General features: G+C 39.2%; 1 protein-coding gene across 3 annotated transcripts; it reads right to left on the reverse strand.

The window, feature by feature from the left end:
• Positions 1–507: 507 nt before the first annotated feature.
• Positions 508–11,448, reverse strand: LOC306988410 (uncharacterized protein). Of its 3 annotated transcripts, none has more exons than XR_013795395.1 (4): positions 11,007–11,448; positions 10,049–10,226; positions 3,979–4,388; positions 508–3,893 (listed from the first exon to the last, which is right to left on the reverse strand). XR_013795395.1 is itself a non-coding variant. In XM_079593385.1 (3 exons), exons 2-3 carry the CDS (start codon positions 10,101–10,103, stop codon positions 3,238–3,240), a joined length of 1,206 nt encoding a protein of 401 aa, XP_079449511.1. In that variant the 5' UTR covers positions 10,104–10,226; positions 11,007–11,448; the 3' UTR covers positions 3,011–3,237. The 3 variants fall into 3 exon arrangements, 1 of the variants encoding a protein (XP_079449511.1); XR_013795396.1 differs by having other exon boundaries at positions 2,911–3,893; positions 11,410–11,442; XM_079593385.1 differs by having other exon boundaries at positions 3,011–4,388.
• Between the last annotated feature and the right edge of the window lie 2,007 nt (positions 11,449–13,455).

Consider the following 13,455-nt stretch of genomic DNA (forward strand, 5'->3'; position numbering starts at 1 on the left):
AAACTTATCACTGCATCTAAACCAACAACATGTTTATTAGATCCAGTACCCACTAAACTACTGAAAGAAGTGTTACCTGTAGTGGAAGAGCCTCTTCTCAATATTATTAACTCGTCTCTATCTTTAGGACATGTTCCAAAAACTTTCAAGCTTGCAGTTATAAAACCTCTTATTAAGAAACCACAATTAGATCCAAATAACCTAGCAAATTACAGACCCAATTCAAATCTTCCATTTATGTCTAAAATACTAGAAAAAGTTGTGTCCGCTCAATTGTGCTCTTTCTTGCAAGAAAACGATATCTATGAAAAATTTCAGTCAGGATTCAGGCCACATTAGGGATGGGCGATATGGCCTAAAATCCATATTGCGATATACATTGCAGCCTCTTGCGATAACGATATATATCACGATATATAAATTATAATAAAACCATTTCAGAACAGGTTACACAGACCCTAAGGAAAGCCAAACATTTTTTAAAGAAAGAAAGAAACGGTGTATATAGCTTTGAGAACATTTATTGTGCAAAACTGTAATTATACAACACAATGTTGCAGATAAATAAAATTCAAGAACACTAGCTGCAGAGACTTTGTTTAAATATTAATGTTTGTTTAAAGAAACTAATGTTTAAATATTATGGCTAGCAGCTTATAAAAAACCCAAATTCAAAATTAGAATATTGTGAAAAGGTTTTCATAAAGCTGTAAGCCATAATCATCAAAATTATAACAAATAAAGCCTTGTAATATCTCACTTTGCATGTAATGAGTCTATATAATATATTAGTTTCACCTGTATACGTCAACTAAAGAAAATGCTTCAAGTATAAAAGTTTATTTACAGTATTGCCATGCCATAGACAGTAAAAAGTGCAGACCAGTGCAGAAGGCACTCCAAATGTAGTTTGGCTATTTTTTTTAAAGGACACAAAAGATGCAAAGAGCAGAAAAACTGATGTATTCTCAGTTGAAAAGCAACACAACAACGAATCTTAAAATCGGGCACACACAGAGATGTTGTGTTTACACCACTATTTTGTGAATACGCGCTGGTATTCAGTGACATGTTTCGGTTTGAGGTGGTAGAACAGATTAGTCGTGTGTGTTACCGAACTGTTGCCCCACGCACTCTGTATAGTTTGCTGCTGCTCGTCGGACGGCTTAAATCCGAACCATATCCAAATAATGGATGTTGCACCGATCTTTTTCACCAGCTCCTCCATTTCGCTTTCAGCCATGTTTACTCAAGATGACGACGAATATGATGCGTTTCAGCCGGTTGCAGCTCGTGGCTCTAAATTTCGCGGGTAGATTGCGTCATGCATTATCACGATAATGCAATAGGATTAAAATCTCTATCGTAGGCCAATTTTGTATCGTTTATATCGCATATCGTTTATATCGCCCATTACTAGGCCACATCATAGCACAGAAACTGCACTCGTTAAAATTACAAATGATTTACTTTTAGCTTCTGACCAAGGCTGTATCTCAATACTAGTTTTACTCGATCTTAGTGCTGCGTTCGACACTATAGATCATAAAATACTCTTAGATCGACTTCAAAATTACACTGGTGTTCAGGGACAGGCATTAAGCTGGTTTAGATTGTACCTATCAGACCGTTACCATTTTGTCCATTTAAATGGGGGAAAATCAAAGATAATGTCAGTAAATTATGGAGTGCCGCAAGGATCTGTATTAGGCTCTCTGCTATTCTCAATTTATATGCTGCCACTTGGTAATATAAGGAAACATGGAATAAGTTTCCACTGTTATGCTGATGACACTCAATTATATATTTCATCACGACCAGATGATAACATTAAATGATCTAAAATGACAGAGTGTGTTAAAGATATAAAATATTGGATGACGTGTAATTTTCTTCTATTAAATTCAGATAAAACGGAGGTATTACTGATTGGTCCAAAAAACTGCCCACAAAACCTCTTACAATACAACCTTAATCTAGAAGGACGTCCTGTTACTTTATCCTCTACAGTAAAAGACCTGGGTGTTATACTAGACCGCAACTTGTCTTTTGAAAATCATATTTCAAATGTCACAAGAACAGCCTTTTTCCACCTTAGAAACATTGCTAAGCTACGTAACATGCTCTCTGTTTCTGATGCAGAAAAGTTAGTTAATGCATTCATGACCTCGAGACTAGATTACTGTAATGCTCTATTAGCTGGTTGTCCTGCATCCTCCGTAAACAAGCTACAGTTAGTCCGAAATGCAGCTGCTAGAGTTCATACTAGATCAAGAAAATATGATCATATAACACCAATTTTATCATCTCTACACTGGTTACCTATTAAGTTCCGTATCAATTACAAAGTATTGCTACTGACCTATAAAGCCCTAAATGGTTTAGCTCCTGTGTATTTAAGAGATCTTCTATCGCCATATATTCCATCGCGCTCTTTAAGATCGCTAAATTCGAGGCTTCTGGTCGTACCTAGGATATCTAAGTCCACTAAAGGAGGGAGGGCGTTTTCACATCTAGCTCCTAAACTCTGGAATAGCCTTCCTGATATTGTCCGAGGCTCAGACTCGCTCTCCCAGTTTAAAACTAGATTAAAGACGCATCTCTTTAGCCAAGCATTCATATAATGCATTTCATACCTTTTATACTACAGTTAAATCAGATCAAATGCATTCATATTATGAACAGCAGCTACGCTAATTATTTCCCATCTGCCCTTTTTTGTTGTTATCTCGGGACGCCTGTCCCGAGATAACTCAAATAGAGTTTGTCAGCTCCAGTTAGTATCCAGCCTCTCATGGAGACTTCAGATGCCCCAACGCCTGTGATGACACGACTCGACGCCTGTGAAGAGACAACCCAACCCCGGCGATATGTTATGCCCTAAATTTATGATTAACTAACTGTATTTTTGTATGTACATTTCTGAAATGCATTTTCTGTAAAGCTGCTTTGAAACAATATGTATTCTGAAAAGCGCTATACAAATAAATTTGAATTGAATTGAACAATCTTTGTAGTGCCACGGTGACACAATCGGATATACCATCCACTAGCTAGTCTCAGTGCTGCCTTCAAAGGATGCAGCCACTGAATATGGACACAGCTTTTGAGTTGATCTGAAATCACACTTGAAACCGCCCGTCTTGAAAATGAACTCTGTTCACTGTAAAAACTTCGGATGATGTTTCGTTGTCCTGTCGCTTGTTGTAAAGAAGATAAATGAGTGAAACCCTTCCCTCATGGAGGAGGGCAGTGATACGGCTCCTCTCCAGTGTGGATCCTCTCATGTCTTTTCAGGTGTACTGACTGAATGAAACTCTTGTCACAGTGTGAACACTTGAAAGGTTTTTCTCCAGAGTGGATCCTCTCATGTCTTTTCATGGATTCTGGCCATTTGAATTTCTTGTCACAGTGTGAACACTTGTACGGCTTCTCTCCAGTGTGAATCATCTCGTGTGCCTTCAGGTTTCCTGACTGAATGAAAGTTTTGTCACAGTGTGAACACTTGAAAGGTTTTTCTCCAGTGTGGATCCTCTCATGTTTTTTCATGGATGCTGGCCATTTGAATTTCTTGTCACAGTGTGAACACTTGAAAGGTTTTTCTTCAGTGTGGATCCTCTCGTGTGATTTGAGGATTCCTAACTGACTGAATCTCTTGTCACAGTGTGAACACTTGAAAGGTTTTTCTCCAGTGTGGATCCTCTGATGCTGTTTCACTTCAGCATCTGTAATAAAGGACTTCCCACAATCAAAGCACACATGATTCCTCACACCACTGTGTCTTTTCTGGTGTATTTTTAAAATACCCAGCTGAGTAAAACTACTTCCACACAAAGAGCACACGTGAGGCTTTTCCTTTAAATGAATTTTCAGGTGTCTCTTCAGGGATGATGCTGAAAAATATAATTTACCACATTGATCACAGCTATATGGTCTCTCTCCAGAATGAAATAGCAGATGTGAATTAAAATAGCTTACATGTGCAAATCTCTTCCCGCACTGATCACACGTGTACGGCTTCTCTCCTGTGTGGATTATCATGTGTTTATTAAGGCTTCTTTTTATCGTGAAACTCTTCCCACACTGATCACATGTGTGTGGCTTTTCTCCAGTGTGGATTTTCAGGTGTATATTAAGGCTTCTTTTTTTCGTGAAACTCTTCCCACACTGATCACATATGTGTGACTTTTCTCCAGTGTGAATTGTCATGTGTCTCTTCAGGATTCCATTTTCTGTAAAACTCTCCCCAGACTGAGGGCAGGTGAAAGATTTTCTCAATAAATTAATATCAGTCTGTGAGCAACTTGAAGATTTTTCACCAGTTTTGAGATGATGTTTCTCCTTTGCTTCTCTCAGTTCTTCACTCTCCTTGTTGTCTTCCATCATGTCTAAAATGAAAGGTTTAATTTTCAGTAAATCAGAAAAAAACTGGAGAAATGAGAAATAATAATAAATTTAACCCTGATATTTTATCAGAAAGAAACCAATAACTGCCTTCACCAAGAAAAATAAATCTGATATTTTTAAGTTTTCTTTCTTAATCTGATATCTATCCATTCCCAAGTCACTTGTCCTTTGTAGGGTCACAGTGATCCTGGAGACTATCAGCTTCTCTAGGCAGGGAAACACCCTGGATTGATCACAGAATACAGTGTTCACGGGCAGGTTAACTTGCTTTAATTTAATTACTAAAATGGTGCTGTCAGCATGTATATGTGACATAACATGCTATTAGAGGTGATCACTAATTCAGTTATGTATGTACTGTTTTGTTTGTTACTTTCCTAATGTATAATTATTCCACTATACATTTTATACTATCATCATGGTTATACTCCCATAACCAAGGGTGTACACTTCACCCTTCACTTCATGCGGCACACTTATCCTTCAAGCTGTCTAAATGTAAAATAACACTATTTGTTCACTGTAGAAATTAAATATTCATCTTTGTCAAAGCTGTATTTTTCTTATTTATTAACATTAAAGGGATGGTTCGGAGTAAAATCAACCTAGAGTCCTTTGCACCATGACCTCGAGCCAAACACCCCACCAGAAGCCTTTTATCCCTTGGTCGAACATTATTAAAGTTAGAGCTTATTTAGAGATATCAGCCGAATGGCTTAGTGCAGGCGCTAACGGATCCAAGGTTGTATCTCGTAAGTTACCCCACTAATAATGCCCGGAATGGTACCAAACTTCTACAAATAGGTAGCCTGGGTGCCAGCCCACAATATTTTTTGGTCGGGAAGTTCGGTCTGGACTCGATCCGTTGAGGACTATCTACTCCCAGAAGGCCGAGCCAATCAAATTGCTTTAATCGATGATGGACAGATGATCTGCGGTTACGTAATCACCACGTCATCAAAGAGCGGTTGGGTTGAATTGGTTTTCAACAAAGATGACTGCAGCTGGAGAACTGAGATGTTTAGTTACGCTATCGCGTCTGTTATAAAAGAAATCGACAGCGCATTAATTTTAAAAGACGAATAGAGAACCACAATCAAGGCATTTGTCAATCGGAAAGATGTGTTTGCCGTCCTTCCTACGGGATTCGGCAAAAGTTTAATTTATCAGCTGGCTCCGGTGGTCGCTAAGAAAATGGGACGCTGGAAGGGATGAGCTCACAATCTCTTTTCTCTGAAGCCTCAGATGAACACGGTTCTTCAGCCTGGTCTCTTTCGTCGTCTTTCCATTTTTTTTTAATCAGTCAAGTCGCGTTGCAACCGTGTTATAAAGTTGAGACAGGGCCGACAAATACGAGAAGATTTATTTGCTTTATTGTCGAGATCTAATCCTAAACGGAGAACTTGTACGTATATACATACACCTTTTGTATTTCTCTCAAAAATGCTATTCGTGCTTGCAAGTACTCCGTGAATTCTTAAATTAGTTTTACAACAACGGCAAAGATAGTTTACACTCATTAATTTACTACTTCTTCCAGCGTGCGTGCAGTTGAGCTCTGTTGACAACTATGCGTCGCTCAACATGAGCTCTGATTGGTTGTAGGTCTATCCATTTGCAGTTTTTTTCCCCTGGTTCAGTTAAGACACGCCTCATAATCAAAGCCCTATGGAGCAGTATCAGACTCACATTCTGCCTAGAATATGAGTATGACGAAGTCAGGCTAACAAATAGGTTATGTACTCATAAAACGAGGCATTGGAAAGTTTGTAAGTACATCAGGAGATTATTTAAATAACACTTAAACACTTTCAAACTTTCCAATGCCTCGTTTTATGAGTACAGAACCTATTTGTACTACTGTAGAAGTTTGGTACCATTCCGGGGCATTATTAGTGGGGTAATTTACGAGGTGCATCCTTGGATCCGTTAGCGCCTGCACTAAGCCATTCGGCTGATATCTCTAAATAAGCTCTAACTTTAATAATGTTCAACCAAGGGAAAAAAGGCTTCTGGTGGGGTGTTTGGCTTGAGGTCATTGTGCAAAAGACCCTAGTTTGATTTTACTCCGAACCATTCCTTTAATGACACAGACAAAGGCAAGAATATTAGGCTGCCGTTACTTTATGAAAAACAGGTAAGTTGCATCACACACAATCTTGGAACGGAATGTATATTTGAAAAAAATCCATTTTATGACAGCCACCATTTAAATATTAATATTAAAAAACTAGTAGAATCATAATTATGGAATTAAAAATGTATTACAACATTATTATAAAAACTTCCTTATGTAATTTATAAATTACGAATCAATTAATTTTAATCTTTAATACTATAAGGATGTACCAACTGTGGTTGCCTGTATAGTTTACTGCATTAGATGAGAGATATTTTTGTCTTTGAGGAAATTTGCCATGTACTGTACCGAATCCAATTGAGAAATTTATGTCAGTGCCCAGCCCTAATGTCAATAAATATTTGTATCTATACAATTACTTAAAGCAAATGTTGTCTTTTCCCTTTATTTGAGTGGACCAGAACGCTTCGTTTACATGTAAAAACAAACATTTTCTCTTGTGGGACGATGCTCTCAGACTCCGTACAACTATTTACTTCATAAACATGTCACCTTTTTCACCTTGCAGGTCTGTTCTAGGTTTCAAGAGTACACATCACCATTCAAAATACTTCTCTAACATGTCAAAACTCAGCATCCCTAAACATACTACTTTCTGCAACTGACATTAAAGGGGTCATGACATGGTTTTTTTTATTTTATTATTATGTTCCCTTAGGTGCAAATATAGTATTACTATAGTTTTTTTTACAATTTTTTTTTAAAATGTAGTGATTTAAGACCTTTTCCCACCCTGTTTCTCATCCTCTGATTCAAACAGTCTGTTTTGGGGGTGTTTCCCCTTTAAGAGTTCAGTGTTAACGCCCACTGTTATGATTGGCTAACGTCAGTGCCTATGCAGCAATTATTAACGCCCCCAGCCAGATCATTTGCGGATTCGACGCAACTGTTTAATAGCGGATGATGCATGCGAAGCGATGGCTCTTGCAATGATAAAACCTTATTATGTTTGAGCCGGAATCAGAGGAAAATGAACCATCACCACAACAACGAAGACTGGATCAGCCCGTGTCCACATGGAAAGTGAAACTATTTTGAATTAATAAAAAAAAATTAACCCGAGACACTTGAAAACGGATTATTGTTGCATAATTATCCTATAGCTTAATTTGCTAACAGTTTAACATTATTTAACTAATTCCAGTGAAATGATAGGGTGTACCACGGACAAAAATGCATGCACACTTGCACAGGCCATCTTTGAAGATGCAGCATTGATAAAGGCAACATTTTAAATTTTCTATCACAAGTAGGCCTACTAGAAAGGCGACATATTTTCAAGATTCTCTTATACAAATGTGTTTATATTAGCCATGGTAAAAAGTAAGTTTGCGTCGTCGTTGTTGAGCCCAGAATATTCGGCACGGACTTATCTTTGAGCAACAGTTTTCTAGCAAAGCCAAGCATCATATTGGGATTTTTTCCTCAAAACAGTCATCCTTAAATGTATAGAACACTGCCGTGACTGGGACGTCCGCAAAAAATAAAGTGCATCCATTTTTCCCTGACGACTGGATCTTTCAGCGTATTTAAAAAGTAGTTTAAAGTTTTAAATTACATTACTTACAGTTTGCGTCGTCGTTGTTGAGCCCAGAATAGTCGGCACGGACTTATCTTTGAGCAACAGTTTTCTGGCAAAGCTCAAAACAGTCATCCTTCAAATGTATAGAACAAACGCTTAAACTAACACTGCCGTGACTGAGACGTCTGCAAAAAATAAAGTGCATCCATTTTTCCCTGACGACTGGATCTTTCGCAGCGTATTCAAAGATGTTGTTTGTCCACAGCCAGGAACAGCACATCTGCGTGGCATCGTAATTTCCCTGTACACAGACCCCCTCGCTGTCCGTCGACTGAACACTTGTGAGGCGCGCAGAGCGCGGGCGCGACAACGATACGAAATGAGCGTAGTTGTCTTGCGCTTTAAGCGTAGTTGTCTTGTGCTGGAGGCGGTCATATGCAAACGCTGGTACGTCACTTCGTACCGTGACGTCACTTCTTACCATGGATCCAGAACGAGCTGTATTTAGAGCTTGATTAAAGGGTAACTAAACCCCTGGTCAGCGCCTGACTCCACCCACTGGCAATATTTGAAAAATGCTGGAAAAGTGGGCAGAGCCCAACGGACGAACCGAGGGCGGGGCTGAGCGGGTGATTGACAGACCCGCAGTGACTGACAGCTGCTGTCAGACTCGCTAAGATGGAGAGTGACGCAAGTAGCTTTGCAACAGAGCGGTCATTTAAAGTTGAGGACTTTTCTCACCTGAAGTGGAGGAATTGTCTGTGGACACAGAGCTAAAATCATATCAATTCGAGCCGCTAGCTCAAACTGCGGTGTCGCATCGCATTAACTCCCGCCTCGCGATCGGCATCCGACGATGCTAGCGAAGCAGCCGCGCTAGAGAGAATGGGTCCAGTATCTGAGTGGATTATTATTACTATTGACCTACGTTAAGCATATTTTGCCGCTATGTGAAAAAAAATATCCAGCAAAACGCGCCGGCGGTTGAGGAGTCCGTGCAGGAAGAGCAGCGTTTGGCACACAAGTGCATGTAAACACTGGCGCCTAATTTCTAAGTCTGGTGGGAAGTTATACAGTCCAGCAGTGCTGTTGCAACCGGCAACATTACACCTATACCAGCCTAACCACTGTACTAAACACAGATAAAGCTAATGCTAAAAATCTACACTATCCTACTGATGCAATACTATGCTACTAACTAACTATGCTTCTAACAACACTAACAACTATGCTAAATAACTACCTAGGCTACACAAAATAATCTAAATAACTATAAATGCTATGCTAACTAGATGCTAAAATACGCTATCCTGATCGTTTTCAAAACTCGTAATTCCAATTTCCAGCTCCTGACTCGCTCTGGTGTTGACGGAACCAGATGCTTTTATACCAGGGGCTGCCAGGGGCGTGGTGAGCTCGCAGCGTCAGAGAGTACCCTACGTCAGAGAGTACCCCTACTGCAGGAGATTCCGTTTAACCTGAAGAGGGCAGCACTCAGACGTTTTTACACCATATATTTGAAAATTAAAACACTTTATAATCAAATGTTAAAAAAAGTACTCGAATCAATGAACAGCATTTATGAAGCTCCATTCGTACAGATCATTAACTAAAAAAAGTTGGTTTAGTGTTTAGTTACCCTTTAAATAAATGATTTGTTTATAATGGGGAGGACGTCTTAAGCTATGAAACTTGCAGGACGTTTTAATGGTACAAAGACCTCTTATATACCAAAAGATCAAGGTAAATTTGGTTTCTCATGTCATGACCCCTTTAATTGTTCATTTTCCAGGACACCAACAAGATTTTCCAAGGTCATTTTACATGTGTTTTCCAGGACTGGAAACAGGGCGCATGAGAACCTTCACAGTTCTAATGACTGTTCTAACAACAGCCATTAAATCGGATGAACTGCTTCAAGTTTTATAACCTTACTGTTCTTCAGCATCATTAATGAAGAATCAAGAATAAACACCAACCTATTAGATTTTCAGTATCTTCATGTTTTATTCTGCAGGGTTCTGGATCATTCATGTTCCCAACTCTATTTCTTCACTTGTAAGATGATGAAAATATTCCAGCATTTAGGACTATTGGTGAATTCCTGTGGGAGGAGCTTCACTGAACGCCATTTGCTGCATAATGGGAGAATCAGATCTGCAAAAATAAAAAATAAATCAGTTATTAAATTACACATTAAGCATTTATGTGTTACGTTTAACCATCCACTAACAATTTAACAAAATGTGAAATAAATGAAATAGTTTTATATTTGACTCAACTATTAAACTTCTCGTATTTTTTTTTAGCTGGTTATTTATTTGTTTAATGCTTTATATAAACATGTTTTCCACCCCATATACAGTACTAGTGGATGTGACTTTTATTTTTCACAAAATTAATGAAGTTAAGGGAGGTTTATCTTTAAGATCTCAAAAGAGTTCACTTTTCCTTCCACCAATGGAATTACTTTAAGGGACAGATTAAAGTGATTAAAGTCAATTTTCAAGAGATCTAACAAATGAGAAAACAGAAGCTGTTGACATTGAATAAAGAGATAATAATTTTTATAAATAATCAGATAATATGCATCAGTATTCTGAAAAAGACGATAAAACTGCACTAGTATTATTCCTCACAGCCTAAAACGAGAAAAACATTAATAGTGCATCAAATGTACAAGAGCAATAACATTACTACTTCAAACATCGAAACAGTCATACACACAAACAAACAAAAACAAACACAAAAACGGTAAAAACCGCACAAAGAAGCCAGCTACGCTAAATGTGTATTCAAGCAGGCAGAGACGCAAGAAAAAGGCAAACAAATAGCGCAGAATCAAATGAAAACAAGACAGAAAGGACAGCAACAAAGTTGCTTATACAAACTTTTGTCATGATTGTGTTACCAATCGCTGTGAGTAACTTAGCTCACCTCAGAAGACTTCTTTGACTGAGTGAGAACGCGCCAGTGGTGACGTCATCACTCCGCGACGAAAATGTACATGTTATGGAAGGCTGAAAAGTCAAATATTTCCTTAGACGAATGGAAGGCCATACAGACAGCTATTTCTGTAGACCTAACGTGTAGCGATACAACGTGAAGACGGGTTATTGCGTGTAGAGTGTAGACCATAGACCTATGGTGCAGTTTAAACCCAGGATTTCCATTGTCAAAATAAAAGTCACATCCACTAGTAGCCTACCGCAAACTCTACAATTTTAAATTAAAGGTCCCATATTGTACACCTTTCTGGAGTTTTATTTCAGGTTTTAATGTCCTTAATATATTGTTCAAGAGACAACAAATAAAGATAAAAGAAATGGCTGGTACGTACTGGCGTCTTTATTCCACGTGAATTTCAACTCTCTTCCTTAGCAAATGCACTTCAACTTATACAACACATTACTGCCACCTGCTGGAGTAAATCAGTACTCCTCACATAATAGGCCAGGCTTGTTTGAGATGCGCCTTGCCTCTTTTTCTTTTCTGTAATGCACTTTTGCAACTGTTCCTCTCTTCATATTGTAATTATATATTTTTGTTGCAATATTGTTTGTACATGATATTGAGAAAAAAAAATAGACCATAAAAAAAGTGTATAGAGGGTTTTCACCATAGACTGTATATAAACTGGACACAGCGACCCGGGACCCATAGATTTCAACGGAGAAAAGTGAAGTCAAATAGAAGCACTCGCTTCCTGATCGCCAGGCGTAGTGCGCAGCCTCAAACTGAGCTTGACAACGTAGATGTGACGTGAGCAACTTGTCTGAAAGCTGTCAGTCTTCTAGTAGCTGTGCTGAGAGAAATCTGAATCATTAGACTTGTTTGAGATGAGCAAAATCTGCGCAGAACCGTTCACCGGCAAGGGGGTAATCCATCTGCCGGAAACTGAAGTCTCCCCGGGAGCCGCCATTGTAGCAGAACATCACCTGCTGTTAGCATCCCATTGACTCCCATTCATTTTGGCGTCACTTTGACAGCGAATAACTTTACATCTGAGGCGTCCAAAGACTCCATTTGTCCATTATTTATTTCTAAAGAAACCCGACAATGTATAAAAGGCTCCATTACCTTGTACCTTACGTTATGACCCCGTAGAAGGCGTTTTTGTAAAAATAGGCTAACGATTGCGTCATAACCACGCGACTCTCTGTCGCACTGTAGAGAAATTACCGTATAGACCGGCGGAGAAGCTCACAGGCAATCGAGGGGACGTGGAGGCATAAAGTCAAGGGAGAAGCCCACAGAGAGTGATAAAGTTGCTCCTGCTGATAGCTCATTGACAGCTAATACTCACGCTCTCCGTCTCTGCGAGATTCGGAAGGGAATGATTCAGATTTCTCTCGGCACAGCTATTAGAAGACTGACAACTATCAGACACGTTGCTCACGTCACCAAGCTCAGTTTGAGCCTGCGCACTACGCCTGGCGATCAGGAAGTGAGTGCTTCAAATGGGCTTCACTTTTCTCCGTTGAAATCTATGGGGTCGCTGTGTCCATCTTATATACTGTCTATGATCACCGGTGATCAGCGCGAGATGCATGCCAGTTAGAAAAGTGTCCGAGTGCGGTCCGCCTGGCTCTGATGTCATGCTGACGTATGTCAAAAAAACTCGCGATGGCAAGGCGCACGTGTCGGATTCTGCAGTTGCGCCGAGCGTGAATCCCACGATATATCCATCTTTGATCTCACAGGTGTTTTTTTTTTTTTCAGTTGAGACGCATCGTTGCTATACAGAATATCCGTTGGTCCGTGTGGTATTAGTCCCGCCCCTCCTCCACTGTGATTGGACGGTTGTCTAAAAAGTTATAGTGATGAGCGCTGCGTTTTACCCCAAAGTTGAACATTCTGCGTTAAATACTCGCTCAGCACCTCGTTACGCTCCTGGGGCCTCATTTATAAAACTGTGCGTAGGATCCTTACTAAAAGTGTACGTGCGCCCAAAAGCCAAAAATGGTGTGCGCAAAAAAATATTCAGACTTATAAAACTGTGCGTACGCCAGAACCTGCGCAGAATTCACTTTATAAATCCCACTTAGCGGAAGATTGTGCGCACATGCGTCTCCTCCCCGAAATAACCATATATGGAGCTTACAACGCCTAGTTTTACTATGCATATCCTCATCTGCATATCATTTGCATATGATTATTCATTCACGTGATAACATGTTGGACGGTACAAGACATGAGTAAAATATGAAATACGGATGTGCCGTCACATTACATTACATTCCACTGGCCAAATTGTATTTTTAATTGATTTATATTTGTAATGGAAACAGATAGACCTTGTTGTGCATTATATTTGCACAATCTGCTATTATCATGATAAGCAATTATCTCTGTAGTTAAAACATTAAAACACAGCATGCCAAAG

This window comes from Phoxinus phoxinus (genome assembly GCF_949152265.1).
Source record: "Phoxinus phoxinus genome assembly, chromosome: 20".
Classification (NCBI taxonomy): Eukaryota; Metazoa; Chordata; class Actinopteri; order Cypriniformes; family Leuciscidae; genus Phoxinus; species Phoxinus phoxinus.